A 27,981-nucleotide genomic window follows, 5' to 3' on the forward strand; every position below is an offset into this window, starting at 1 on the left:
AATTATTCAGCACCCTTAAGTTAATACTTTGTAGCGCCACCTTTTGCTGCAATTACAGCTGTATGTCACTTGGGGTATGTCTCTATCAGTTTTGCACATCGAGAGACTGAAATTTTTGCCCATTCCTCCTTGCAAAACAGCTTGAGCTCAGTGAGGTATGGATGGAGAGCGTTTGTGAACAGCAGTTTTCAGTTCTTTCCACAGATTCTCGATTGGATTCAGGTCCGGACTTTGACTTGGCCATTCTAACACCTGGATATGTTTATTTGTGAACCATTCCATTGTAGATTTTGCTTTATATTTTGGATCATTGTCTTGTTGGAAGACTAATCTCTGTCCCAGTCTCAGGTCTTTTGCAGACTCCATCAGGTTTTCTTCCAGAATGATCCTGTATTTGGCTCCATCCATCTTCCCATCAATTTTAACCCTCTTCCCTGTCCCTGCTGAAGAAAAACAGGCCCAAACCATGATGCTGCCACCACCATGTTTGACAGTGGGGATGGTGTGTTCAGGGTGATGAGCGGTGTTGCTTTTACGCCAAACATAACGTTTTGCATTGTTGCCAAAATGTTCGATTTTGGTTTCATCTGACCAGAGCACCTTCTTCCACATGTTTGGTGTGTCTCCCAGGTGGCTTGTGGCAAACATTAAACTACACTTTTTATGGATATCTTTAAGAAATGGCTTTCTTCTTGCCACTCTTCCATAAAGGCCAGATTTGTGCAGTATACGACTGATTGTTGTCCTATGGACAGAGTCTCCAGCCTCAGCTGTAGATCTCTGCAGTTAATCCAGAGTAATCATGTGCCTCTTGGCTGCATCTCTGATCAGTCTTCTCCTTGTATGAGCTGAAAGTTTAGAGGGACGGCCAGGTCTTCGTAGATTTGCAGTGTTCTGATACTCCCATTTCAATATTATCGCTTGCACAGTGCTCCTTGGGATGTTTAAAGTTTGGGAAATCTTTTTGTATCCAAATCCGGCTTTAAACTTCTGCACAACAGTATCTCGGACCTGCCTGGTGTGTTCCTTGTTCTTCATGATGCTTTCTGCTCTTTAACCACTTAAGCCCCGAAAGATTTTACCCCCTTCCTGACCAGGGGTTTTTTTGCGATTTTTTTTTTTACTGCGTGACTTTAACGGACAATTGCGCGGTCGTGCGACGCTGTACCTAAACGAATTTCACGTCCTTTTTTTTCCCACAAATGGAGCTTTCTTTTGGTGGTATTTGATCACCTGTGCGATTTTTTTGATCATGCGCTATAAACAAAAAAAGAGCGTAAATTTTGCAAAAATAACAATATTTTTCACTTTTTTTTATATGAAATTCCCCTCAAAAAAATGTAAAAATCAAAATTTTTTAACATTTTTGGCCAATTTTTATGCTACATATGTTTGGTAAAAAAAAATCGCAAAAAGCGTATTTTGATTGGTTTGCGCAAAAGTTATCGCGTTTACTAACAAAGGGAAAGATTTTTGTCATTTTTGGTGTTTTTTTTTTTAACGCATAATGGGGGCGATCTGCGATTTTTTTTTTTTTTTTTTTTTTTTTTTGCGGTACTGCGACATTGCGGCGGACAGATCGGACCCTTGACTGACATTTTTGACACTTTTGGGGGTACCAGTGACATTACTGCAGTAATCAGTGCTATACATGTGCACTGTTACTGTAAAAATGACACTGGTAGGGAAGGGGTTAACTGTATTGGACAGGGAGGGGTTAAGTGTGTCCTAGGGGCGTGATTCTAACTGTAGTGGGACATGGCTACTAGTGTAAAAACAGAGATCAATGGTTCTACGTAGTATAACCGTCTGATCTCCATTTTTACACAGGGGAGAATGACAGGTGGCTTGTTTACATAAGCCGCTCTGCCTTTCTCCCGCTCTACCGACGATCGTAGTGTGACCGGCGGACATCGGGTCCGCCGGTCACACACCCGCACTCCTCCGTGAACGAGCCAAGGCGGGTGCGCGCCTCAGCGGCCACGCGCTCTCCCGCTATTGGCTCAAAACCCAGTGACAGGCGAGCGACGTAGATCTACGTCACTCTGCCTGGCCGGGGCTGACTGCCGCAGTAAATATACTGTGCGCAGTCGGCAACCGGTTAAACGGACCTCTGAGACTATCACAGTGCAGGTGCATTTATACGGAGACTTGATTACACACAGGTGGATTCTATTTTATCATTATTAGTCATTTAGGTCAACATTGGATCATTCAGAGATCCTCACTGAACTTCTGGAGAGAGTTTGCTGCACTGAAAGTAAAGGGGCTGAATAATTTTGCACGCCCAATTTTTCAGTTTTTTATTTGTTAACAAAGTTTGAAATATCCAATAAATTTCATTCCACTTCATGATTGTGTCCCACTTGTTGATTCTTCACAAAAAATTAAATTTTTATATCTTTGTTTGAAGCCTGAAATGTGGAAAAAGGTCGAAAAGTTCAAGGGGGCCGAATACTTTCGCAAGGCACTGTGTGAGTGTGTGTGTGTGTATATATATATATATATATATATATATATATATATATATATATATATATATATATATATATATATATATATATATATATATATATAGGCTAGAGAGAGAGAAATATGGATGGTTGGGTCTATATAGGAGTCTGAGAGTTAAATTGCCCTCATCCCTGCATTGGGCAAATTTGGCAAGATACCCCCTAAATGGGACTATAACGGGCAACCACTCATGTGAGTAAAATTACCAATTTTTATTGATACAGTTGGTAAAAAAAACATGCAGAAGAAAACATATAAATGTGTATATACATAAAATATTTTGCGACTGAATATATACAATTGTGTGACCATATAGTGCAGAGGAGGACCCTGAAGGCCACAAAGATCCAACGCGTTTCGATTTAGCGTGTATTAATTCTTCTTCAGGGGTCTTAAAGCATAGGTCCACTGAAGGGTATCTAAGGTAAGAATGAAGATATTCAAATATAGGTAAAGTCACATATATATATATATATATATATATATATATATATATATATATATATATATATATATATAATGGTATATATAACATCAAGATATTGAGATCAAAAGGTTGTAAGGTAAGTAAACATACCCTGCATTTAGTCACTATTGTAGGTACAGTCGCTTGATTAAAATATTGATTGCAACACACCGAGTAAAAACGCCAGGGAATCTCATGGGCCACGCATCACCTGTGTCGCATGCTGCCCCACATTAAGTGGGGAGAAAAAGGATGAAAATAGGATGGACCCTGGGTATGGAGGGGGCGAACCACAAACTCCACAAGGGGTCCAAATTAGGACACAGAAACGGCCACACTGAGGATATGGTTCATTCTGCAAACAACAAAGCATACAGTAAAATAACTATAAAGTAGTAGAAAAGAGTGGTAGTGTCCTAAAACACTGTTTATAATAGTTGCTCTGTCCAGCGTTGGATATGTATATGCACGCAGACCTGCACATGAACATGTGTATGTCAATAGTGTAATTATCCAAATGTCTGGAAACAGATACCTCTATGGAGGTTTACATTTGTTTGCTTTATGTTGATAGAGACCCACCTCATATTTGAGGGAAAATTTGTTGCTTGCTAGTTGGAAATGGCAATTATACAGGGAGAGAATTGCGTTTCAGACTTGAGCACTTGGTATGGCGTATTTACTGGGTATCCTCTGTATGGAATAACAGATGGTGTACATCTATGTCCAAAACAAAAATACAGAGGAAGACATATATTGTATAAACCATAGACGTATATTTAAAAATGCATATCCAATATATATTATTCGGTATCTATAAATGCTAACTCTATATAAAGTGCATTAAATGGGTAGACCTAGATGTAAGAGTTAATTGTATTATTATTACCTCAAGCCAAGTGTTTGTCTGTAAAAACGCAGTGGTTCCTCCTGGCTGGTGTGTTTGTAAGAGACACTGCTCTATATATGTGTTGCCTGATGAACCTTAATGTGGGACAGCTGCGTCTGTGGGCCCCCTGAGTGGGTGGTGCACAAGGCGGCTCCAAACAGTCCATCACTGTCATGAAAGCCCTGCCCTCCCGCGTGGCCACACCCAATGACGCGGCCCGCGTTTGGCCAGTCGTCATGGCTATCCGAGGAGGAAGGGGGCGTGGAGCCGAAAGGTGCATCACCCACCCACCGACGCATGGGATAGAGGCCGCGGTGGTCAAAAGAGAGACCGCATTGGCCTGTTTAGCCATCCATCCCTGGGATTCATCCCAGGGGGGAGGATGGCCTACGTGCGCCAGGTGGAGCCGGGGATCCCCCCAATTATCCAAACCAGGTCCGATGCGTGCGAGCACAGGCGGAGTGCCGGAAATTCAAGGAAGTCTCTAGACTGCATTTCCCAGAATGCGTGCAATCAGGTTGCCGTGGCAACACATCAACAATAATGTACAATGGAGAAAGGGGAGGGAGGAGAGTTCATCGAATGAAAGACATGCACATATCATTATGGCATGAAATTTAGTTCAGACATCATAGAAAAAGTGGTTGCAAAAGGAGATCTACATCATAGAATGAGTCAAGAGCAGTACCTTAGATATTGTAATGATTTCTAAAGTCATTTTTGACAACGATTCGCATATCATTTTCAACATTGCGGACAAAAAACAAAAAGAACATATCCATATCATTATTCATGTCTATGCAAAAAACATACAGCTCTCTGCTGGAGATATTTGGCCAATATTTATATATTACATTAACAGCATATACTGGATACATTACAACTTGATGATCTGTAGGGGTACATAATGTGGTTGAAGATAATAATTATTATTTTCGGCCCTAACCCGCATGCAATTGGGTTTGTGCTTGCTTCCATGTAATGTGGATTTATACATTGGAAGGAGGATCTTTGGCATAGAAAGGCTATCTAGCTATCAATATATTACCGCCTATTTAAATTTAGGTTTGTGCCAATATGTGTGGGGCACCAGGCATAAGGATGTTATATTATGGAGATAGTATATATGCATGGATGTGGCGGATGCTTGTTATAGGGCTCGAAGGAATACATAGTTGAACATTATCTAGCAAAGGATCATGATATATAAGGAGAGAAAAAGAAAAACCAGAGGAAAGGAAAAAAGCAAATGGTAGTTGACAAAAGTGTCAGTTTCATGCGGTGAATGGTGTGAAGGTAATAGTTTTTGTTCTGGGGAGACCACTGACTAAAGGTAGAGTGTGATATTAGGAAAAATCATGTCATGCCCCACTCTGACTTGCCTGACACGAAACCCTCCAAAAATGGTTTGTAGGAGATCATGTCGTTCAAGCCAGGAGAAGTGGCTTTGAGTCTAAAGATTCATCTTTGTTCTCTCTGAAGGTGGACCTTGTTCCAGTCTCCTCCTGAATGTACTCTATCTAGTATCAGGAAGTTTATTTTGGGGAACTTTCCTTCATGTTCTTGGGTTACATGTCTTCCAAGTGGTAAATCCGGGTTTTGTGTTTTCATACAGTGGATATGTTTATAGGCTCGTTGCCAAAACTCCAGCTTAGTTTTGCCCACGTAGAATGAAGAGCATTCACATCTTAACATGTAGACAACACCTTTTGTCTTGCATGTCTCCCCATTGGGTAGTCTAACTTTCTTGATGGTGTTCATGTATTGACAGTACTGGCATCCCCCGCATTTAAAAGTTCCTAGATATTTACATTGGTCTCTGGTTAATCCCATTTTGAATTCACTGGAGACGAATTTGTCTTTCAGAGATCTAGCACGTCTGAATGGGAAAGATGGTGCTCTGTAATGAAAGGACTTCTATTGGGGTCCATTTTGAGGAGGTGCCAGTATTTGCCCACAATACTTTGTATGTCTTTTTGTTGATTAGAAAAGCATGTGATTATGCAAGGCAGATTGGTTACTTCTTTTTGTATATATGGTTTAAAAAGGAGGTCCTGTCTGGTCTTTCCACTGGCTTTTTTTAGGCAAGTTTTAGAGTAGCCTCGGTCCAAAAGTCTTGCTTTTAATTTATTGGCTTCTCTTTTAAAATCTGCCTCATTCGAACAATTTCTTTTTATTCTATGGTATTTGTTAAAAGGTATCGAATTTATTAGAGCTTTGGAATGGAAACTGCTAGCGTGCAAGATGGAGTTGCCTGCTGTTGGTTTCCTATATAGACTGCTACGCAAGAAGCCTTCTGTGTCTTTGTGTAGTTGAATATCTAGGAAAGTGATTTTTTCTAAATCCCAGTTTGCCGTAAATTTAAGGTTGAAATTATTGACATTCAGTTTACTAAGGAAATCCTCCAAATCTACCAGGTTGCCATCTCAAATCATTAGGATGTCATCAATATATCTGAGCCATATAATGGCTCGGTCCATATTGACGCCTTCACTGTCAGATGTGTATAAAGAACGTTCCCACTCCCCCAGGTACAGGTTTGCCTGGAGGTAGTGGGAACCATTGAAAGTAAAGTAGTTATGGTTGAGAATGAATCCCAATGCATCTAGAATAAAGTTGTTTAAGGGCCATTCGTATCAACTTATTTGTGATAGCACGTGTTTTTATATGGGATAAACCTTTGTCGTGAGGGATTGAATTGTACAATGCTTCGACGTCAATTGCCACCAGGAAAGCCTGGGGAGGAATTTGTATGCCTTCTGTGCTTTGTAGGAGATGGATGGTATCTCGTACATTACTAGGTAAACTGACTACATGTGGGCGTAGGAACTTATCTATGAATTGACTGAGATTTTCAGTGAGCGATCCATTCCCTGATATAATTGGGCGACCCGGTGAATGCTCTTATGTAGCTTGGGTAGAGAATAAAAAGTGGGTGTGCGTGGGATTTTGGTACAGATGAAATCCCACTCGCTATTTTTTATTAAATTTCGAGAGTACACAGTGTCAAATATATATATATATATATATATATATATATATATATATATATATATATATATATATATATATATAATATGGAATTTGTGGGAAGCAGGGAGGAAGATCAGACGGAGCGTTTTACAAATAAATGGGTAAAATAGGTAGACTTTAAAAAGATGAGTAAATATGTAAAAATTTGGATAGATTTAGGGTATAAGAAGAAATAAGGGAAATGAAGGAAGGGAGGAAGGACAAAAGACGAGTAATGCCGAGTGGAAGGGGAAGAGGGTGGGTGGTCGAGGTAATTGTTTCAATAAGGCGCTGAAATGTATTTGTATTTTTTGTATTAACCTGAACTTAATAAAATTATAAATTTAAAAAAAAAAAAAAAGGAACAGAAATCTTATAATTCTTCAACCCTTGAAACGATTTTATAAGAGAATGATATGAGGAGGTGTATGGAAAGTGTGTGTGGTTTCTCCCCCCCCCCTTTTTTTTTTGGGGGGGGGGTTCTATAAAAGGAGGTGTTGTTAGTAGTTCTATGTGTTATGTATTAGCCGGGGAATGCCCAAAGGCTATGTTTTGTACCTAAACATCTCAATGTTTCTATAAAAAAAAGAAGGTAACTCTCTAGTATTGGAAGGTAGAGAAGAGGATAAAAAAAAGTAGAGGTGTGAGGGGCTAATGGCCAGACCCGCTGATTTTCTCCTGTGGCTAATTGGCGCCCTCACTAGCGGTCCTGCGAATCGACAAACATGTACGTCATTTCACGGGACAGAGCCGACCTGCCGCAGTAAAACTATGGCAGCTGGTCGACAACTGGTTATTGTGTTCCTTTCAGGTTGTTCTGAGACCAATTATAACCGTTATTGTTTTCATGTTTTTGTTTCCCATACAGAAATAATATTCTGATCATTATGTGTGCCAATATATGCGTGCCAGTCATTATGCGTGCCAGTGGCTTGTAACTGCAAGATCAGTCTTTCTTATTGTTTTCTTGTTTTGTTTGCCTTTATTATAATAGGTTGTGACAACAAGTGAAATCTATGAAAGCAGAAATCTAAATTTGTACATTTCACAGGTAACTGGGAGGACTTGGTAAAATTCTTACAGATGGCAAGAAAGAAAGCCAGGGAATCATATGTAGAGACGGAGCTGATATTTGCTTTGGCAAAAACAAATCGCCTCTCAGAACTGGAGGAATTTGTCAGCAGTCCCAATAACGCCCATATTCAACAGGTCCTGTGGTGAACATTTACCTATACAGTGTTTTTGTTTTGTAAGATTTTTTGTGTTTTACTTTCCTGCCTTCATGAATTTTAGGTGGGGGATCGTTGTTATGAAGAAGGCATGTATGATGCTGCTAAACTTCTTTACAACAATGTGTCAAATTTTGCCCGGTTGGCATCCACGCTGGTACACCTTGGCGAGTACCAGGCTGCTGTGGACAGTGCACGGAAGGCTAACAGTACTCGCACCTGGAAAGAGGTAAGGGAATCCTAATGTCGGGGGCACAGAATGTGGAAGCATTCATGAATGTCTTGTATTATCACTTTTATTTTTACTCCCCTTTTAAGGTCTGTTTTGCATGTGTGGATGGTACAGAATTCCGTTTAGCACAGATGTGTGGCCTGCACATTGTAATCCATGCTGATGAACTAGAGGAGCTGATCAGTTATTATCAGGTGAGTGTGAAACCAGTACTTGTTTGAAGCATAATTTTATTATGCAATTTTCCTATCATTGATAATACAAGGACGTTCTCCATCTAGTTCAAGAAGGTCTTTGCTAAGCCCTGCTTTCATTCTAGATGGTTATGTAATGACTTAAATCTAGTTATTTTAAAGCCTTGTAATGAGTTACTGGTGATTTTTTTTTTTTTTGGTGATTTGCTTTCCTGTTGTCTCTAAAGGACCGTGGCTATTTTGAGGAGCTAATTGCACTTCTAGAAGCAGCTCTTGGTTTGGAACGTGCACACATGGGTATGTTCACAGAGCTGGCCATTCTGTACTCCAAGTTCAAGCCTCAGAAAATGCGGGAGCATTTGGAGTTATTCTGGTCTCGAGTCAACATCCCCAAGGTAAGATGAGTTTTCTAAAATTATTTAAACATATATTTATTAGAATTAGCCAGCAGATTACCATAATTTGTGGATCTTGATAAAGCTGGTTTTAAAAAATTCCTGAATCCTCTAATTCCTTTCATCAGTATTATAAAAATGAAGCAGTAAAAAAAACCAATGCGTCAAAATATTCTTAGTTTTTTGCAGCCTTTTTGGACAACTGTATTTGCGAATACGGGTTTTTATGCTTGCACTCTTTCAGGTTTTGCGGGCTGCAGAACAGGCCCACTTATGGGGCGAATTAGTGTTCCTGTATGATAAATATGAAGAATATGATAATGCAATTCTCACAATGATGAGTCATCCCACCACTGCCTGGAAAGAAGGACAGTTTAAGGATATTGTAACCAAGGTATTTATCTAATATGTTTTCCTAGTTTGGGCATAAGTGAAAGAAACAACATACAGTGATTGTTCTTTATGGTTACAGGTTGCCAATGTAGAGCTGTATTACAAAGCTGTGCAGTTTTATCTGGAGTACAAGCCTTTGCTCATTAATGACCTTCTCTTGGTCTTATCCCCACGTTTGGACCACACACGCACTGTCAACTATTTTTCTAAGGTAATATGTTGTTTTTTGTTTTTCAAATTTACCATGCATTTATTGTGTACAAGGCTGCAGATCTTATGCTTGTTTCCTCAATGTATCTGTATGTTAAGAGACCCCTTGGAACTGTTGCTTTGCAGCCCTGTAGAGCTTCTTCCAACTTTCTGCCTATACACGTACAGCAGTGTTTTACTGACCTTTGAACTTTAACCTTCCCCCTAGATGAACCAGTTACCTCTTGTTAAGCCGTATTTGCGCTCCGTTCAAAATCACAACAATAAATCTGTGAATGAAGCCCTCAACAATCTGCTGACCGAGGAGGAGGATTATCAGGTAAAGTAAACAGGAGTGATAAAATAAATATAGAACTTGGAGCTACTATACCTTACCATGTTATCAGTCCATTATTGCAAAACACTTTCTTGGCATACTTTCTACAAAGGCATATTTGCCAAATGAAAGCATAAGTTCACCTTTGGGAACATGTTACATGTTGCCATGGCTGCAGCATTTCCCGGATATGCCGCTTGTAGTGAAAACCGATTTTGCTGTTACAATTAAAAAATAAATGCAGATGCACTGCAGGCGGTGGTATCCAACTCCCTAATCTCGTCACACAAATTATCCCAGTTATAAATAGCTTTGAGAGCGCATCACACACCCGCCAAACTGCATAAAATGGGCCTACTAGCTTACCCCCTTTGTTATAGATGTAAAAGAGAAAGGGGTGACCTTATCCATCTTTTTCTTTGGAGATGCCCCAAACTACACTGTTATTGGACGACCGTTTTGGGTACCATTAACAAGGTAGGTATTCCAATCATCTGTCCCGCTAGACCCTAAATACTGTTTATTAGGTATGAAAAAAGGAAGGCAGATCCGCGCTTCGGACAGGGTCGAGGCTACTGCCTACCTCCAAAATATGGCCCTGTGGGGGGCTATATATAAGAAAAGAAAGGGGGGGGGTGTATGAGGTAGATGGTGCTGCCTATGGAGATATGTTTGGTGAAATCACATGTAACACAACAATACACTGTATTAAAAAATCATAAGGCAATACAAACTCATCAGGTAAAACACATTGAATATGATAAATATATATAGATAGATAGATAGATAGATAGATAGATAGATAGATAGATAGATAGATAGATAGATAGATATAGATAGATAATAAGTGCAATAGTATGTGGTAATAAATATATGTGCGGTGGTCCCTCTCTCAAAAGAGTCAAGGATATTGGTGTTGATCAAAAATATAAAAACCAAGGATGGCCCAATATGTAAATGAGAGGTGATCACGTGGATTTGTATAAAATATATATAATTAAATATATAAAATATAAGGTATTCTTATGACCATGAGCATAAACCAGTAGTGGGGTGGTGCAAAATAAAAAAATAAATGTTCACATATAAATAATCAAAGTGCCAAGTGACTAAATGTATATTATGATGCATACAGATAGTATAACAAAATAATTTCTAACAATTATGAACGGAAGGTTACTCAAGTCATATAAATATACAAAAAATATATACAAAAGTTCATGTGGTGGTAATTGGTAAAAAGTCCAAGAATTAGAAGTGAAGTCTTGGGTCGATCCAAATCTGGACGTCGTCATGAGCGGCGGTCGCTGCTCCTGATGACGTCAATAGTGACAAAACGCGTAGAGCATAACTACGTTATTTCCGCTTGAGTTGGAACGCACATCCGGTGGGTGGAACGCATCGCATTCCGGAAGTTTACTGCCAACGAGGAAGTTGCGGACCCTACCTGTATAACGCTTGTTTATTCATTTTTTATTGTGAGTACCTTTGTACCTTTTTTTACTTAATAAAATATGAATATATTGCAAAACTTCACTGTTTGAGGCTCTTCTTCTCATACATGGTCTGGATCTTCCCCTTATACAATACCCTACTCGACGGTTTATTGCTGAGTACCATCCATATTGAGGGAGGATCTATCTGGATTATCCAAACCACCATGACTAGGCCCCTTATCTGGCGGGATTCCACTCCTGGTATTTACCACGCTTTCTACCCCTGTAGAGGTACATAGCTCTGTTGAGTGTGGACAGTATTGAGAGGGGAGCACTTGTTTCCTCACCTGCACGTCCAGATTTGGATCACCCCAAGACTTCACTTATATTTCTTGGACTTTTTACCAATTACCACCACATGAACTTTTATATATTTTTTTTGTATATTTATATCACTTCAGTCACCTTCCGTTCGTATTTATTAGCAATTATTTTGTTATACTATCTGTATGCATCATAGTATACATTTAGTCACTTGGCACTAAGCACTTTGATTATTTATATGCTAACATTTATTTTTTTTTATTTTGCACCACCCCACTACTGGTTTTATGCTCATGATCTTAAGAATACCTTATATTTTATATATTTAATTATACATATTTTATACAAATCCACCTGATCACCTCTCATTTGCACATTGGGCCATCTTTGGTTTTTCTTCGGTTTTTATATTTTTGACAAACACCAATTCTGTGCATTAAGATTAAAAAAAAAAAAAAACCTGTGTGCAGAAGCCCCAACCCCCCCCCCCCCCCATACTTACCTGAGCCTATTTTTTTTTATCTAGCGATGTTACAGGAGTGTCTCAGCTGCCTTGGGCTTCCCTCCTCATTGGCTAAGAAGACAGTGTGACGCGATTAGCTCCCTCTGCTGTCAATCAAAGGTGGTCAGCCAATAAGAAAAGAAAGGGGGCGGGGGCGGGTCACAGCTCCATGTCTGAATTGACAGAAGGAGTTGTGACTCAGCTCGGGTCCCCCCACAGCAAGCTGCTTGCTGTGGGGGAACTCAATAAAAGGGAGGGGACAGGAACACAGAAGAGGGATCTGGGCTGCTCTGTGTAAAGCCAACTGCACAGAGCAAGCAAATATAACATGTTTGTTATTTAAAAAAACAAAAAAGCGACTTTACAATCACTTTAAGCTGTAAAGCAAAACAAAATTATTTTGGAAAAACTAACATCGTAATTACTCTAATCCTTTTCTTTATGGCTTTGCTATTTGTATTAGCACTTTGGTACATTAAAACATAGTTACAGCGCTCTGCATTGGAATTGGATATTTACTGATACCACCCTTGAGCCATTTTCTGGTTTCAGAAATCAGTTGTGTGAAAGCTCAAAATGCACTAAATACTAAAGACTTCAGATATGGTCCTATAAACTCTAACCTAAACACTTGTCTGTCCATAGGGATTAAGAGCATCTATTGATGCTTATGATAACTTTGATAACATCAGCTTGGCACAGCGTCTGGAGAAACACGAGCTAATTGAGTTCCGTCGAATCGCAGCCTATCTATACAAGGGTAATAACCGCTGGAAGCAGAGTGTGGAGCTATGCAAAAAGGACCGCTTATACAAGGTAAGATAATATGGAATTCAGATCATATTGAACCGCTTAAAAAAAGACTTATCCATGGAATTACTGAAACATATTTCAGCCATTTTCCATGACATATATTTTTGTTACTTACGAGTATTATACAGTACATGTAGATTGTTACTCTTGTATATATTGTAGTTCTAGATTAGAGCAATACATCAGTAAAAAATAATTTTATTTACAGCCCCCCCCCCCCAACCTATGTTTCCTTTGGTATACAACTGCCTGCATAGATTTAAAGTAATGAGTATGCTGTGTATTGGTTCACTTGCCAGCTTTTACATGTATGTCTCTTCACAGGATGCCATGTTGTATGCTGCAGAGTCAAAGGACATTGAGCTAGCAGAGAAGCTACTTCAGTGGTTTTTGGAGGAGGGAAAACGTGAATGCTTTGCAGCCACTCTCTTCACTTGCTATGATCTTCTGCATCCAGACATTGTGTTAGAACTTGCCTGGAGGCACAACATTATGGACTTTGCCATGCCTTACTTTATTCAGGTCATGCGAGAGTACTTGTCAAAGGTATGTATACTCTATACAATGATATACAGTCTAACCAATAAAATTATTGCTTTAGAAACTGTACAAAAACAAAAGGTGTCCCACTAAATTTCATCATATTTATAATTGTGAGGTATGGTGCACTGAATGCCTTAAACTTGGATGTAGCTATATCCTCAATACTTGTCAGATTTTGTTTTTAAACAAAAGTAAACATTTTATGGGAAAATATTGAAATTTAGCCATTTTTTTCCAGTGTGGAAAAAGGTTACAAGCTTTCTGAAGCTTATTGGTATATCGCCATTTGGGAGATTTTCCATCAGTTCCTGTCACGTGGGTTAGGAATGATGGAAGGGTAAGCACATGTAATAAAGGTTAAAAAGCACCAACCTTCCGGAAGGCTGTCAAATGTAGTATTTTTCTCTATCGTTCATTGACAGACGTAGCTCAATATTCTTCTTAACCATTGAATTATGCTGCCCCATACAGGAGTAGGACACTTGGCAGGAAAAATCTTTATCACACCTATTGGGCAGTCCCTGAATGCATACACCCACTCACTCTGCTATTGGATTCCGTTTGTTTCTGCCTAGTTTAGCAGTAGAACCTAGTTCCCGGCTGAGACTTCGGTCTTGTTTTTTTTATTTTAAAGGGAACCTTTGTTAAAATTTAAATTTTTTAGCTATTTATGTTCCTAAGAGAACTGCAGTCAACAGCCGGATTAGGTTTCGGTCTGGATATCCTACATCCTTAAGGCCTCCCAATCCGGCCAGCGAGCATGTGCAGCTTATAGCCCTGCGCTAGGCCTCGCCATGACAAAACCCCAATGGACTGGGGCTGGCCCGCGAGTGAAATACCTCCCAGGGACGCACACGACCTGGTTCGGCCTGAGTTGGAGCATGCCCCTTGGCCATCAGCACCCTCTCCCCGAGTGGAGAGGTAGTCTGTCTGGAGTGGTACCCACCCAATTGTCGTTGGTATGGTGAGTAGTGTCCCCCCATAGCTCTTGCGGTGTCAGGGTGGACGCGGGTCGGCGTTTCCTTGCGAGACTGTGGTCGGCGACCTCCCCTGCTTGTTGTTCTCTCAGGGTGAGCTTAGCATATAGTGACTCTACTGGGTGTGTGTCCACGCACTTCGGGTGCTCTGCAGTAAGGACGATTCCTTTTTTTTTTTTACTGCACATACGTATGCAGGGGCGCTGGTGGATGCACTGATTGTATCCGTGCAGAAAATTTTTAACGTGGGGGGCACCAGTCCCCTTGGGGCCCGCAGATTCCCTAAAAGCAGCAAAGGTGCTCCCTTTTCCCGCATACTGTGACAAAATTGTTGCAAGTAAGTGGAGTTGTTCTAAACGCAATAATGGTAACACGCACGGTGTGGCTAAAAAACTGGTCTATGAACCAGGCTTCTAAAAAGGCTGTATCAGATCTCCCCTTTACTGGGGACCGCCTATTTGGGTCTTTGTTGGATGAACTGATCAAAGAACTCACATGTGGGAAGAGTAGTCTTCTTCCTCTATCCACTAAGGGCAAGTCACCACGTAATAAGGGGGGGGTGTACTTGGAAAGCTGTCTGTCCAGGTGACCTGGACTCTGAAAGAGTCCAGACTTCGGATCAATATTCTGGAACTCGGAGCGATAAAGCTTTGCTTGAGTCACAGGACAAATTGTCTTCAGGGTTGTCCAGTTTGGATTCAATCAGACCATGCCACGGCCGTGGTTTACGTCAATCAAGGGGGCACCAAGTGTGTCCTGGCGGCCCGGGAGGTGGCCGAGATCTTAATATAGGCAGAAAATTTTGTTCCAGCCCCCTCCGTTGTGCATATACCCGGAGTGGAGAATTGGCAGGCGGATGACTTGATATGTTAGGTGTTGGATCAGGGGGAATGGTCCGTGCACCCGGAGGTGTTCACCTGTTGTGTGTCCGGTGGGGGACACCCAATGTAGACCTGTTAGTTTCTTGGCTCAATGAGAAGGTACAGAGGTTTGTAGCCAGGTCTCGGGATCCTCTGGCCGACGCCACAGATGCACTGGTGGCTCCTTGGGGTCAGTATCGGCTGATCTATGGTTGGCTAAATTTAGCCTTTGGGGAATTATGTTCTTTCTCTGCGTTGTTTTCCCACCCCTCATGCAAATACTGCTTTGGGACGTTCCAATGGTTAAGAAGAATATAGAGCTGCGTCTGTCAATGAACTATAGAGAAAACTGGATTTTTGACTTGCCTTAAAATCCTTTTCTCTGAAGTTCATTGACAGACGCAGCACCCTCCCCTCTATTTCTGAGTGCGTTGGGGTTTTTCACTTCTGACACTGCTTGCAACAAAACTGAATCCTATAGCAGAGTGAGTGGGTGTATACCTTCAGTGACTGCCCCATAGCCGTGGTAACGTTTTTTTCCTGCCTAGTGTCCTACTCCTGTAGGGGGCAGCACAACCCAATGGTTAAGAAGAATATGGAGCTGCGTCTGTCAATGAACTTCAGAGAGAAGGATTTTACAGTAAGTCAAAAATCCAGTTATGACAGCAGTCTGCATCAGGCTGAAATGTTGAAGTATTTGCTTTTACATTTTAAATTCACACTGGTAACGTCAAATTGTCAACACAGGAAAATCATGAGTTCTGTCACTTTTACATTACATTTATAAATTGTCTAAGATGTGGAGAAGGCACTTAGTGGAGCAGGACTGAGTCACGGCCTAGGTCATGACTGCAGCTATAGCCATGACCTTAGTGGAACCACTGAAACCTGAGAACACACAGGTATGTTCATTTGCAGGAAGCGGGTAAAACAACCAAATACAATAAACCTTCCTATATATTTACAAATACTAGCAAGCATAATGATTAAAAATAGTTCATGTTGATTGAGAGAATTTAGGTGTTCTGCCATGGACACCCAGCCTGTTCAAAGACTTGCGTATGGTAGACTCATAAACAGGTATGTTTGCCAATTCCAGTGATGTCTTCAAACTTTTAGCTGTTCCTCATGAGTGGTTCTTTACCTCATTGAGGATTTTGCATTGGGCCTTGTGGTCCCTCTTGGCTGAGTGCCCCTTTCTAGGAAGAGTACCTGCAGCACTAAACTGTATAGAGTGCCCCTTTCTAGGAAAAGTAGCCGCAGCACTAAACTGTATACATTTATAGACAATTTGTGTAACTGCCAACTGATGGCTGCCTAAACACTTGAGATTGTTTTGTATCCTTTTACAGCCTTGTGCAGATCAACTAAACTTAACCATGTGTTTTCAGAGAGCTCCTTTTTGCAAGGCATGTTTTACATTATGTTTGAGTGTCTTTTATTAATCACAGTAGCTCCAAACCACACCTCCAAACTGATTTCTTTAATTGGATTTCAGGTGTGCAAAGTCTGTGGGTCCAATTACATTTTTCTCCAGCACTGTGAGTGTGTGAAGTAGATGAACATAAATAGTGCAGCGCTCAAAAATATGGGGTGAGTACAAATGAATGCACACTTCAAATCAACAATAAAGTCCAATATTCTAAGTTGATCCAAATTGAGGTGACCAGTCCCACACAGGAAAATTTGTGATAACAAATCCCACACCAAAAGAGAATTTCTCTAGCGCTCATCGACAGACGTAGTCCTCGGTGATACACCACCTTCGGGTTATGTTACCTCCGCAGGAGCAGGACTAGACAGGAAATTAAAAAGCTCTGGCCACACCCTAGGGGCAGTCCCAGAGGGTATATCCTCTCTCTCTCTGCCTCAGCAAATCAGTTATTTTCTGTCTAGTTAGGAGTAAGGACCTAGATACCTTGCTGGGATCTTAGGTCCTGGCAAGAATTTTTTTCTAAAAGGATTTTTAGACAGCTTTTTTTCTCCAGTGTTCCTGTGAGATCTTCAAGCAAGAAAGCTGAACTGGGAGACGGGCTGGATGTTGAGATCCGGTGGTCACCCCAGTTCAGCCTACGAGCGCGTGCAGGCCATAGCTCCGCGCTGGGTCGGCCGCGACAAAGTCCCATTAAAAGGACTGAACCCGCGAGTTAAACGTCTCGCTGAAACGCCAAAGACCATGAGTCACGGCGTCCGTATCGGTCGACAGCCCTCCCGCCCCGGTGGAGAGGGGTACTGTCAGGAGTTGGTGCCCGCCTGGTTCCGGTATGGTGAGTAGTATGTTCCCCCTTTTTCCCTGACGGGTTTTGTGGTGAACGCGGGCCCCTCTCTGTATGGTAAGAAAGAGTTCTTTCTATCCTATAACATGTCACAAATCCTCCTACTTTGAGTGTGATTTTATGTGTGCAAAAAGCCAGGAGGCTTGGTTTGGGAGCTAACAATCTATTGTATACATGTTTTAAAGATGTAATCTGTGGCATTCTGGGAATCTTATGGGTTAAGTATAAGCTACCTACCAGTCAGAAGCCACGGACATGTAGACTGCCTTCCAAATCAGATCTCCAGCTATTAGCAGGCCTCCCGAACGGCCATGCGGTCCGCCAGGGCCGGTACCGCCAACCACGCCATATCCCCATGCAGAGAGAGTGTTGTGTGCCCTGCAGCACACCGCTAGTCAGCACAGGCCGCCGCCATTTTTTTTGCTGGATCGCACGAGCCGCCATTTTGGCGTAGCCTCGTGTCTCCAGCATGGGGGCGGCCATGTTTGAGGTGATCCTACACCTCGTGGAGCTTGGGGGAGGCGCCGGAAGGCGTGCAGTGGGGCGGAGCCGCCTCCCTTCTTCCTGGGCAGCCAGCCAAAAGACTTCCTGTTTGTCAAGACAGCGCTGTAAGCTGTTGCAGTTTAACTCTGAGCATCAAGTGGTGAGCCTGGGGGTCTATCTCTCTCTCTCGATCGATAGGGATCCCTAGCAGGTAACACTAAGGGGCTTTTTGTGGCGCTGGGGGTCAAAAAAAAAAAAAAAGTTTTTTTCTTTTGAATTATATTATTCAGGAAGTAACTGGAGTTATCATGGACCCTGCCACACATATTCCCCCACCTGTTTCCCTCGAGGGGGCCTCGGGACCCGCCGGTGCACAGAGTATAGAATCATTTACAGCAATTTTGGAGTCTATGGTGGCTCGGGTGGAGGCGGCCTGTCAGGGACGGGGGTCAAGGAAGCGACCCCCGCCTACCCCTATACCATCTGACACCTCTGACTCAGATTCAGAGATGGTCACGGCAGTTGCAGGTTCCTCTGCAAGGGCTGTTATCCCAGGTAAAGCCCCCTCAGACAGTGAGGAGGACGCTTCTTCTCCTGCTATAATTCAGGAAGAAGCATTGGTGGACGCACTAGTTGTGGCAGTGCAAGAAACCTTAAAACTTGAGGCTTTACCGGCAGAGGCAACTGAAACAGAGAGGCCTTTCGGTACTAATAAGCCCATCAAGATGGCGAAGGCTTTTCCGGTACCTAAATGTTTTGGTAATCAGATTAAAGGAGAATGGGAGCATTCTAAACGTACCTTTACTATTTCCAAGCGTATTGCTAGACGCTATCCGTTTGAGGAATCCATCATTAAGAAATGGACGGTACCACCAGTCGTGGATCCGCCTATTTCCAGGCTGAATAAAGCCACGGTTATTCCAGTGGAGGACACTTCGTCCTTTAAGGATCCGGTGGATCGAAAGATAGAAGCAGAGTCCCGCACTATCTTTTCTCTGATAGGGTCAGCATTTAGACCAGTAATTGTTATTGGTCTAGTTTCCCAGACACTTACGGAATGGGCGAAAATGGTACGCCAAGATCTTAGGGGAAAAGATATTCCCCAGGAGACATCTGATTTGATGGAACAGATCATACAAATGCTACGGTTTATCTGTGACGCAGCCTTGGACACAACTCCCTTATTAGGGCATGCATCTAAGTTAGCAGTGATCCTCAGACGTGTGCTGTGGTTAAAATGCTGGTCAGCTGACCTAGGTTCCAAAAAGACCTTGACCAATCTCCCTTTTCAGGGGAATCGTCTATTTGGGGCCAACCTAGATGAAATCATTAAGGATGCCACTGGGGGCAAGAGCACTTTCTTGCCACAGGCTGCAAAAGCTAAGGGACCTCGCAACAAGCGAGGACCTTTCTTTACCGCCCATAAAGGGCGCCCGGCTGGTACTAGCGGGAAAGGCAAGACTCCTCCAGGAGGATTCAAGAAGGGCTGGTCGGACAAGCAGAGGACCAACCCAGCCAGACCCGAAGCAAAGGAGTACACAGCCTGAAGGTGCGCCCCCACCCGGTTTCAGGGTGGGGGGACGTTTTCACCGGTATTCAGGACATCAGATCGAGCATCAACCACAACTACCGGTGCGATTCTTCCCTTCCAACATTTAAGTACCACAGGAAGCGGTAGTTACCGTTCCCTGAATAGATCTTTTCCTTTACCCTTTCCTAAGATTAGTCCCGATACCTCACAGGGATCGGATCTGGTTGACCAGATAGGCCAAGTAGCCTCTAGTCGGGTGACTTCGGTCCCTGAGGTTCAACCAGAAAAGATCACCCTTCCTGATAACTATCAGGTATCTGATAAATGTGTGGAAACAGAGAACGACCAGACTTTCTCGGATGGTCGGGGCCAGATAGCTCTAGGGACGCCTGGTTCAGATCCAATCAGCGCCAGTGGTCCTAGAAATTCTAGGCTGGCCTCCTCAAGCCGGCCTGGCCGACTTGGACATGCTAGTCGCAGACGTTCCGTGGGAACTTCGTCTCAGGGAGTGTCTGTGGTCTCTAGGACCAAGTTACCTTCGTGCTTTACAGTCGCTGGTTTTAATGGCCTGGCCATTGAGACCCAAGTACTGAAGGACAGAGGTTTGTCTACTTCTGTCATTCCTACCCTTATTAAAGCAAGGAAAGCGACTTCCAGCAAAGTCTATTATCACACATGGAAGACTTATATTGCGTGGTGCGAATCTTTAGGATTTCCTCCACGTACCTATTCGGTGTCTCGAATATTGGCCTTTTTGCAACAAGGGGTTGAGCAGAAGCTAGCCTTGAGCACCATCAAGGGTCAAGTTTCAGCATTAGCAATCTTCTTTCAGAAGCCGTTAGCTACCAAATCCTTGGTGCGGAATTTCATCCAGGGGGTGCGGCACCTGGCTCCTCCAGTCCGCGCGCCCTTACCGCCCTGGGATCTTAATTTGGTTTTGTCGGTTCTACAGAAACCTCCTTTTGAAAACATCAGGGAGATTCCCTTGCTTACTTTATCCCAGAAGGTGGCCTTCTTGGTGGCTATTACTTCTGCTCGCAGGGTGTCAGAACTGGCTGCATTATCATGCCAGTCCCCATACCTAGTGATTCATAGGGATAAGGTAGTACTTCATCCTAAGCCATCTTTTCTTCCTAAGGTGGTTTCAGATTTTCATCTGAATGAAGATATTGTACTACCTTCCTTGTGTCCTCAGCCCAAGCATCATCGGGAACATGCGTTGCATTCCTTAGATGTGGTTCGGGCAATCAGGGTATACCTGAAAGCTACGGAATCATTCCGTAAGACGGATTCACTTTTTGTGATCACGGATGGCCCCAGAAAGGGTTTGCCTGCATCTGCCGCAACCATGGCCAAATGGATTAGACAGACGGTGGTACAGGCTTATTCTATTAAGGGTCAGAGTCCTCCGTTCCCTGTTAGGGCGCACTCCACTCGAGCGCTCAGTACTTCCTGGTTCTTTCGCCATCAGGCGTCAGTGGTCCAGGTATGTAAGGCGGCCACCTGGTCGTCGGTACATACCTTTACAAAATTCTATAAAATTGATGTGACGGCATCGGCGGATGCCTCATTTGGCCGCAAGGTTTTGCAGGCCGCAATTTGAGGAGACCGGTGGTCTACCTCGAGGGTTTTTTTCTGTTTGAAAATTTTTTTGTTGATTCTCATCATTAAGGATGAGCATTGTAAACTTCTAGTTGGCACCGGTTGGGCCTTCTAGATTGGGATTTGATTTCCATTTTCCCACCCCTCAGTTGTGATACTGCTCTGGGACGTCCCGAAGGTGGTGTATCACCGAGGACTACGTCTGTCGATGAGCGCTAGAGAAAAATGGATTTTTGTAAAATCTTACCGTAAAATCCTTTTCTCTTAGCGCATCGACAGACGTAGTCCCCGCCCCTCTGTTTTGGAGTTGGGTTGGGTTAAATTCTCTAAGCACTGCTTTTTCACATAACTGATTTGCTGAGGCAGAGAGAGAGAGGATATACCCTCTGGGACTGCCCCTAGGGTGTGGCCAGAGCTTTTTAATTTCCTGTCTAGTCCTGCTCCTGCGGAGGTAACATAACCCGAAGGTGGTGTATCACCGAGGACTACGTCTGTTGATGAGCTAAGAGAAAAGGATTTTACGGTAAGATTTTACAAAAATCCATTTATTATTCGCTCACCAGATGGCATGGCATGAATTATATTCTCTTTTGGTGTGGGATTTGTTATTATCACAAATTTTCCTGTGTGGGACTGGTCACCTCAATTTGGATCAACTTATAATATTGGACTTTATTGTTGATTTGAAGTGTGCATTCATTTGTACTCACCCCATATTTTTGAGCGCTGCACTATTTATGTTTATTTGGATGCCATCACAGTCTGTTGGAGTGACTGTCAGCAGCTATTTTTCACTTTATTTTTTTTGTTAGCGCAATATTTCCACTATAACTTTGATAATGTGTGAAGTAGAACTTAGTGAGAAATTAGGCTCTGATAGTTCACTTAATGTTGGCCCCTTTAGCAGGTATAGCTATGTAAAACAATAAAATGAAGTGCCTATACTGTTTAAAATTCAGTAATCTCACTCTGCTCTGCACATGCTTAGTTTCTGTCTATTCTCAGCACTGTACCTAAAATCAAAGATACTAGAGACTGATCAGCTGTCAGCTTTAAGCTGAACTAAGACTGTATTTAGGAACACAGGTTAGGGAGGGAGAAAAAAAAAGCAGGAGAGAGGACAGGACAAACTCTGCTGCCAGGGAGACAGAAAAGTGTTAAACCTACAAGAATTGTATCTTATCTCCTTGATATTCTCTCCTTTCTCCCTCCTGGGCAGCCTGTGATCTTTCAGCACTGTAAAGCTTCTATCAGCCTTTCTCTCTAACCTCGTCAAGACAGTCATGGCTGGAAATGTACATATTTTAATTACAGAAAGTGACCTAGTTTTTGTGACCAAGGAGAAAGGTAGAGATTCTAATAAGGAACTGATTTGCTCTGGGTTTCAAAAAAATGGCGGCTTCCAAAAAGAAGAAATCTGAGCAATTCTGGAGGCAATTTACAGCATTTTGGTAGCCTAAAATGTGCAATGTATGTTCTTGTTGAAGAACATCAGTTGTTCTAAAACTGTTATCGGTAAGGTTCTGCTTTAATGGGTGTGTTCAATAAAGACATGAGAAATTAGAATGGTTTGTGTTTTATCCCATTTTCACTCCAGACAGTTGCAATTCAACATTCTGGCAGCAGACTCGGCCCTTGGACCACCTAATGCATCTGACCTGCAAGTCCAGACTCTCCCTGGCATTGTTGAGTTCCAAAGGGCCATACACACTATAAGATTTTCTGAAGACTTTTTCCTTCAGACTTACCAAAACCATATAATATGAGGTCAAACCTAAACACTTTCAATTTGTATGCAATCTGGCAGGCCCTTGCACTACATAGAAAAGGTAAATCTGAAGGAAATCTAACCACAAAAGTTGGATAGTGTGTATCCAGCTTAAGATGAGGATCAGAACATATTTTTATGGCAGATTATCTCAGAAAAGTTAATTTCAAGGGGTTAATGTGCTTTTCTCGATCGTTCATTGACGGACGCATCTGATGCATATCAGTAGGGTTATACTGCCCCCTACATGAGTAGGACGACTAGGTAGAAACAAAGTTCTGGCTACGCCTATGGGCAGTCCTTGGGAGTATACCCTCTCTCTTCCTGCATAGGATATCAGTTTTTTTTTTCTGCCTAGTCAGGAGTAAGGACCTAGTTCCTTGTTGGGATCTTTAGGTCCTGGCATAAGTGTTTTTTTATGTAGATAGTTTTTATTAGCTAGCTTTCTTCTCCAGATTTTTTTCCTATGAGATCTACAAGCAATTATGCTGGATCTGGGTGACGGGCTGGATGTTTAGATCCAGTGGTGACCCCAGCTGGCCAGGGAGCACGCGCAGACCTTAGCTCCGTGCTTGGTTTGGCCGCGACATAGTCCCACTGAACGGGGACTGGCCCCGCGAGTTAAACGTCTCACAAGGTCGCCCACGACAGGGTCTAGGCCTATGTCGCAGCGTTCCTATTTGGCCGACAGCCCCCCACTTCGGCGGAGAGAGGTCCTGTCAGGAGATGGCGCCCCCCTGTGTTCCTGGTACACTGAGTAAATGTTCCCCCCCCTCTTCCCTGGCGGATTTTGGGGTGGATGCAGGCCCCTCCCTTAGAATGGTCGGACTCTCACATTCCTGTGTTTCCCTCTGTCCTGTTGTGTAACCCATCTGTGCCCCTCACCAACAGTTTCTCCGTTTTGCCGTGGGAGAGGATCACTATCAGTTTGTAGAGTTACCCTTTGGTCTCGCCTCTGCTCCTCGGGTCTTCACAAAAGTGTTGTTCCCGGTCCTGGCACTGTTACGGCAGGGGGGGGGTATCGGTATCGGTCGGCAGAGTCCCCTGCGTGGCTGACAGCAAATTTGGGGATCACCATGAGAACTCTGGAGGAGTTCGGGTGGATTGTGAATCTTTAGAAGTAGTAGTCTCTGACCCCTTCCATGAGACTGGTCTTTCTGGGCCTGACCTTGGACTAGCCCTCAGCCAGGGTGTTTCTTCCTACGGAAAAACTCCAAAAGCTCCAGTCTGCGGTTCAGCTGTTGATGTCTAATGACTGGTCATCCCTTCAGACCTGTATGAGAGTGCTGGGACTGATGGTGTCATCCTTCGAGGCAGTCCCATTCACTTCCACACGAGGATTCTTCAGAAGGAAATTCTTCTCAAATTGAACAAGCACCCGAATTCTCTGGACCTTCAGATTCGGCTAAGCCACGGGACCAAGGTCCCTGATCTGGTGGCTTTGATCTCCGATGCTCCAGTTGGGGAAATCCTTTCTCCCAATATACTGGACAATTGTCACCACGGATATGAGTCTGTCCGGGTGGGGGGGGTCCTTAATCGGGACTCGGCTCAGGGTGGGGGGGGTCCTTAATCAGGACTTGGCTCAGGGTGGGGGGGGGGGGGTCCTCAATCAGGACTTGGCTCAGGGAGTCTGGTCCCTGGAGGAATCTCGATTGCTGATCAATGTCCTGGAGCTGAGAGCAATCCGGCTTTGCCTGGCACACTGGACAGAACACCTGGGGGGTTGTCCAGTGCGCATTCAATCGGACAATGCCACGGCCGTGGCTTATGTAAATCACCAAGGGGGCACCAAGAGTGCCTTGCGGCCCTGGAAGTGGCAGACATTCTACGTTGGGCGGAGCGCCATGTTCCAGCTCTCTCCGCTGTCCACATTCCAGGAGTGGAAAATTGACAGGCGGATTACCTCAGCCGCCATGCCTTAGATGCAGGGGAGTTGTCCCTGCATCCAGAGGTGTTTCAGCAGTTGTGCCTTCATTGGGGCACTCCGGACATGGATCTGTTGGTGTCTCTAATCAACAGGAATGTACAGGGTTTGTGGCCCGCTCTCGGGACCTTCTGGCAGACGCGCTGGTGGCCCCCTGGGGCCACTATCGGCTGATGTATGCCTTTCCTCCTCTCATGTTGCTGCCAAGACTTCTTCGCAGGATAGAGCCGGAATGGATTCCGGTCATTCTTGTGGCTCCGGACTGACCTCGTCGAGCTTGGTACACTGACCTGGTCAGACTTGTCGCAGACGCTCCATGGAGACTTCCTCTCAGGGAGGATCTACTGTCTCGGGCCAATCTTCCATCCTGCTTTACGGTCTCTGGCTTTGACGGCTTGGCTGCTGAAAGCCAGGTACTGAAGGACAGGAGATTTTCTGTCTGCTTCAGTGATTCCCACTCTGCTTAAAGCAAGAAAAGCGTCTTCTAGGAAGATTTATCATCGCACGTGGAAGTCGTATATTGCGTGGTGTGAGTCCCTTGGGACCCACCCTCGCTCCTATTCGGTGGCTCGGCTCTTGGCTTTCCTTCAACGGGGAGTTGATCAAAAGTTGACCTTGAGTACTATCAAGGGTCAAGTTTCGGCTTTGGCTATATTCTTCCAGAGGCCATTGGCCACCCATTCCCTGGTGCGTAACTTCATCCAGGGGGTGCAACTCTTGGTACCTCAGGTGCGACCTCCGCTACCACCTTGGGACCTTAATTTTGGTGCTGTCGGTTCTCCAGAGGCCTCCCTTTGAGAGTATTCGGGAGATTCCCCAGCCTACCTTGTCCCAGAATGTGGCCTTCTTGGTGGCTATCACTTCTGCGTGCAGGGTGTCGGAACTGGCGGCGTTGTCCTGTCGTTCTCCCTACCTGGAGGTTCACAGGGACAAAGTGGTACTTCGTCCGGATCCGTCCTTCCTGCCAAAGGTGGTTTCCAGTTTTCAGTTAAATGAGTGTTACTTTCCTTGTCATAATCCTACAAATCCTAAGGAATTTGCTCTGCATACTCTGGATGTGGTTCGGACAATCTGTGTATTTGGTGTTTACTTTTTGCAAGTTAAACTCGCTCTTTGTGCTCACGGAGGGCAAAGAAAGAGCTGCCTGTGTCTGCTGCGACTATTTCCAGATGGATCAGACAGACAGTGGTGCAGGCTTATGCCATTAAGGGTCAGGTTCCACTTTTCCATGTCAAGGCTCATTCTACTAGGGTGCTTAGTGCTTCCTGGGCTTTTCGCCAGCAGGCATCTGCGCTGCAGGTTTGCAAGGCGGTGACCTGGTTGTCTGTTCGCACCTTTACCAAATTTTATAAGGTGTATTTGCTGGCATCTGGGAATACTTCCTTTGGCCGCAAAGTTTTGCAGGTTGTTGTTTAGGGGGCCCCTTGGCCTTCTTTTGAGGGTGTTCCTGTTTGGTTTTCAGGTGGACCTTGTCTTGTTGTTCTGAGGAGTCCTGTGTTGCCTGGTTGGCTATGTTTGGCCTTGAGGACTGTGTTTTGTTCTGCTGTTCCCACCCCTCATTACGGTACTGCTTTGGGACATCCCTACTCATCTGCATTAGAGGACTGCATTAGTCAATGAACGATAGAGAAAACTGGATTTTTGACTTACTGTAAAATCCTTTTCTCTTAGGTTCATTGACGGGCGCAGTACCCGCCCCTCTATTTTTTGACTGGTTGGTCAGGACTACGTCCTTCAATGAAGAGAAAAGGATTTTACGGTAAGTCAAAAATCCAGTTTTTCTTCCCACTATATGAACAGACAACACAAACCTGTCTTTGATGACCCAGTTCTTGGAACAATTGCATCTGCCATAAACCTCAGGCTTATGGTTTAGTGTTGACGTTTTTAGAAAATGTACTTTGCCAAGTCTTTAAATTGTCGCTTATCTCTGTGCATATGCACAGGATTTTGGGGTTAAAAGCCTGATCTGCTGGACATGCTTATAAGGTTTTTTCTTTTGGGGTTAAAGCACCTTTCCTACAGTGACTTCATTAGTGAATTTATCAAGGGATTCCCCAAATAGGTGTTCAACTTCAATAAGGTGCTTATTGGAGGTGAACACCTATTTGGGGAATTCCTTGATAAATTTGTAAATTAAGTCACTGTGGGAAAGGTGCTTTAACACCAAAAGAAAAAAAACACCTAATGTCGGCCATACATGGATTGCAATTTGGGCAGTTTAGCAGGGACTGAATAAATTTCGAGCCATGTATCGGCACCCTGGATGTACACAAGTTGGCCCATCAATCGACTTGTTTACAACCAGCCTTTCAGGTATTTCCCAAATGAATAGTGCCGTAGGCTATAATCTGGCAATACTAATCATTTTATTCTGCCAGCGGGGAGGGCTCCCTGCCAGCAGAACTCAATAGCTGAGGGATTCGCCCACTGAATGTGTTGAATTGTGGAATCAAGCAATTTGTTTTCCCTTTCATCCGTGGTGAAAGAAAAGACAATTGCATAATCTATGAGCTGCTTTAGTCTTCTACTCCTATGGCTACTACCTCTAATTCACAAAAGGGATAATTTCACTCTGCTCAGGTTTTAAGCTCCAAACTGGGAAATAAGTCCAAAAACATTCTCTCCTGCGCTCAAGTGATATGCGAGAAGGTAAATGATCTTTTTGCACAAAACTAGCGGTCTTGCTGCCCCCTTTAGGACCAAGGGTATCCAATTACACTGAAAAACAACAAGAGAAGGGCGCACAAACCTTGCGCAATACCACTAAAAAGGTTTATTAAAATCCAAAAAGGTAGCATACATTTTACTCACAAATGTTATATATACATATATATGTATATATACACGCATGTAGGAAATGGAGACCAATCACCTCCAACACACTTATATGCTGCTGGATGGCGTGATGGCGTCCGAAGTGACCTGGCTGACACGTTTCGAGGGAGAACCCTCTTCTTCAGTATCAGAGTGGCAGTTTTGGCTCTCAAGAAGAGGGTTCTCCCTCGAAACGCATCAGCCAGGTCATTGCAGACGCCATCACGCCACCCAGCAGCATAGAAGTGTCCTGGAGGCGATTGGTCCCTATT

The 27,981-nt window shown here is 43.5% G+C and overlaps 1 protein-coding gene across 1 annotated transcript in view; it reads left to right on the plus strand.

Moving 5' to 3' along the window:
- LOC309547579 (clathrin heavy chain 1-like) overlaps positions 1-27,981 on the plus strand; it is a 280,201-nt gene that overhangs the window by 234,210 nt on the left and 18,010 nt on the right. The window contains exons 22-30 of the mRNA XM_082247451.1: positions 7,933-8,090; positions 8,175-8,339; positions 8,429-8,536; positions 8,764-8,931; positions 9,176-9,325; positions 9,404-9,535; positions 9,743-9,853; positions 12,758-12,928; positions 13,250-13,471. Of these exons, the coding sequence (XP_082103577.1) occupies positions 7,933-8,090; positions 8,175-8,339; positions 8,429-8,536; positions 8,764-8,931; positions 9,176-9,325; positions 9,404-9,535; positions 9,743-9,853; positions 12,758-12,928; positions 13,250-13,471 (1,385 nt within the window). The remainder of the gene's footprint in view (positions 1-7,932; positions 8,091-8,174; positions 8,340-8,428; positions 8,537-8,763; positions 8,932-9,175; positions 9,326-9,403; positions 9,536-9,742; positions 9,854-12,757; positions 12,929-13,249; positions 13,472-27,981) is intronic.

The sequence above is a fragment of the Pelophylax lessonae genome (genome assembly GCF_965119305.1).
Source record: "Pelophylax lessonae genome assembly, chromosome: 1".
Lineage (NCBI taxonomy): Eukaryota > Metazoa > Chordata > Amphibia > Anura > Ranidae > Pelophylax > Pelophylax lessonae.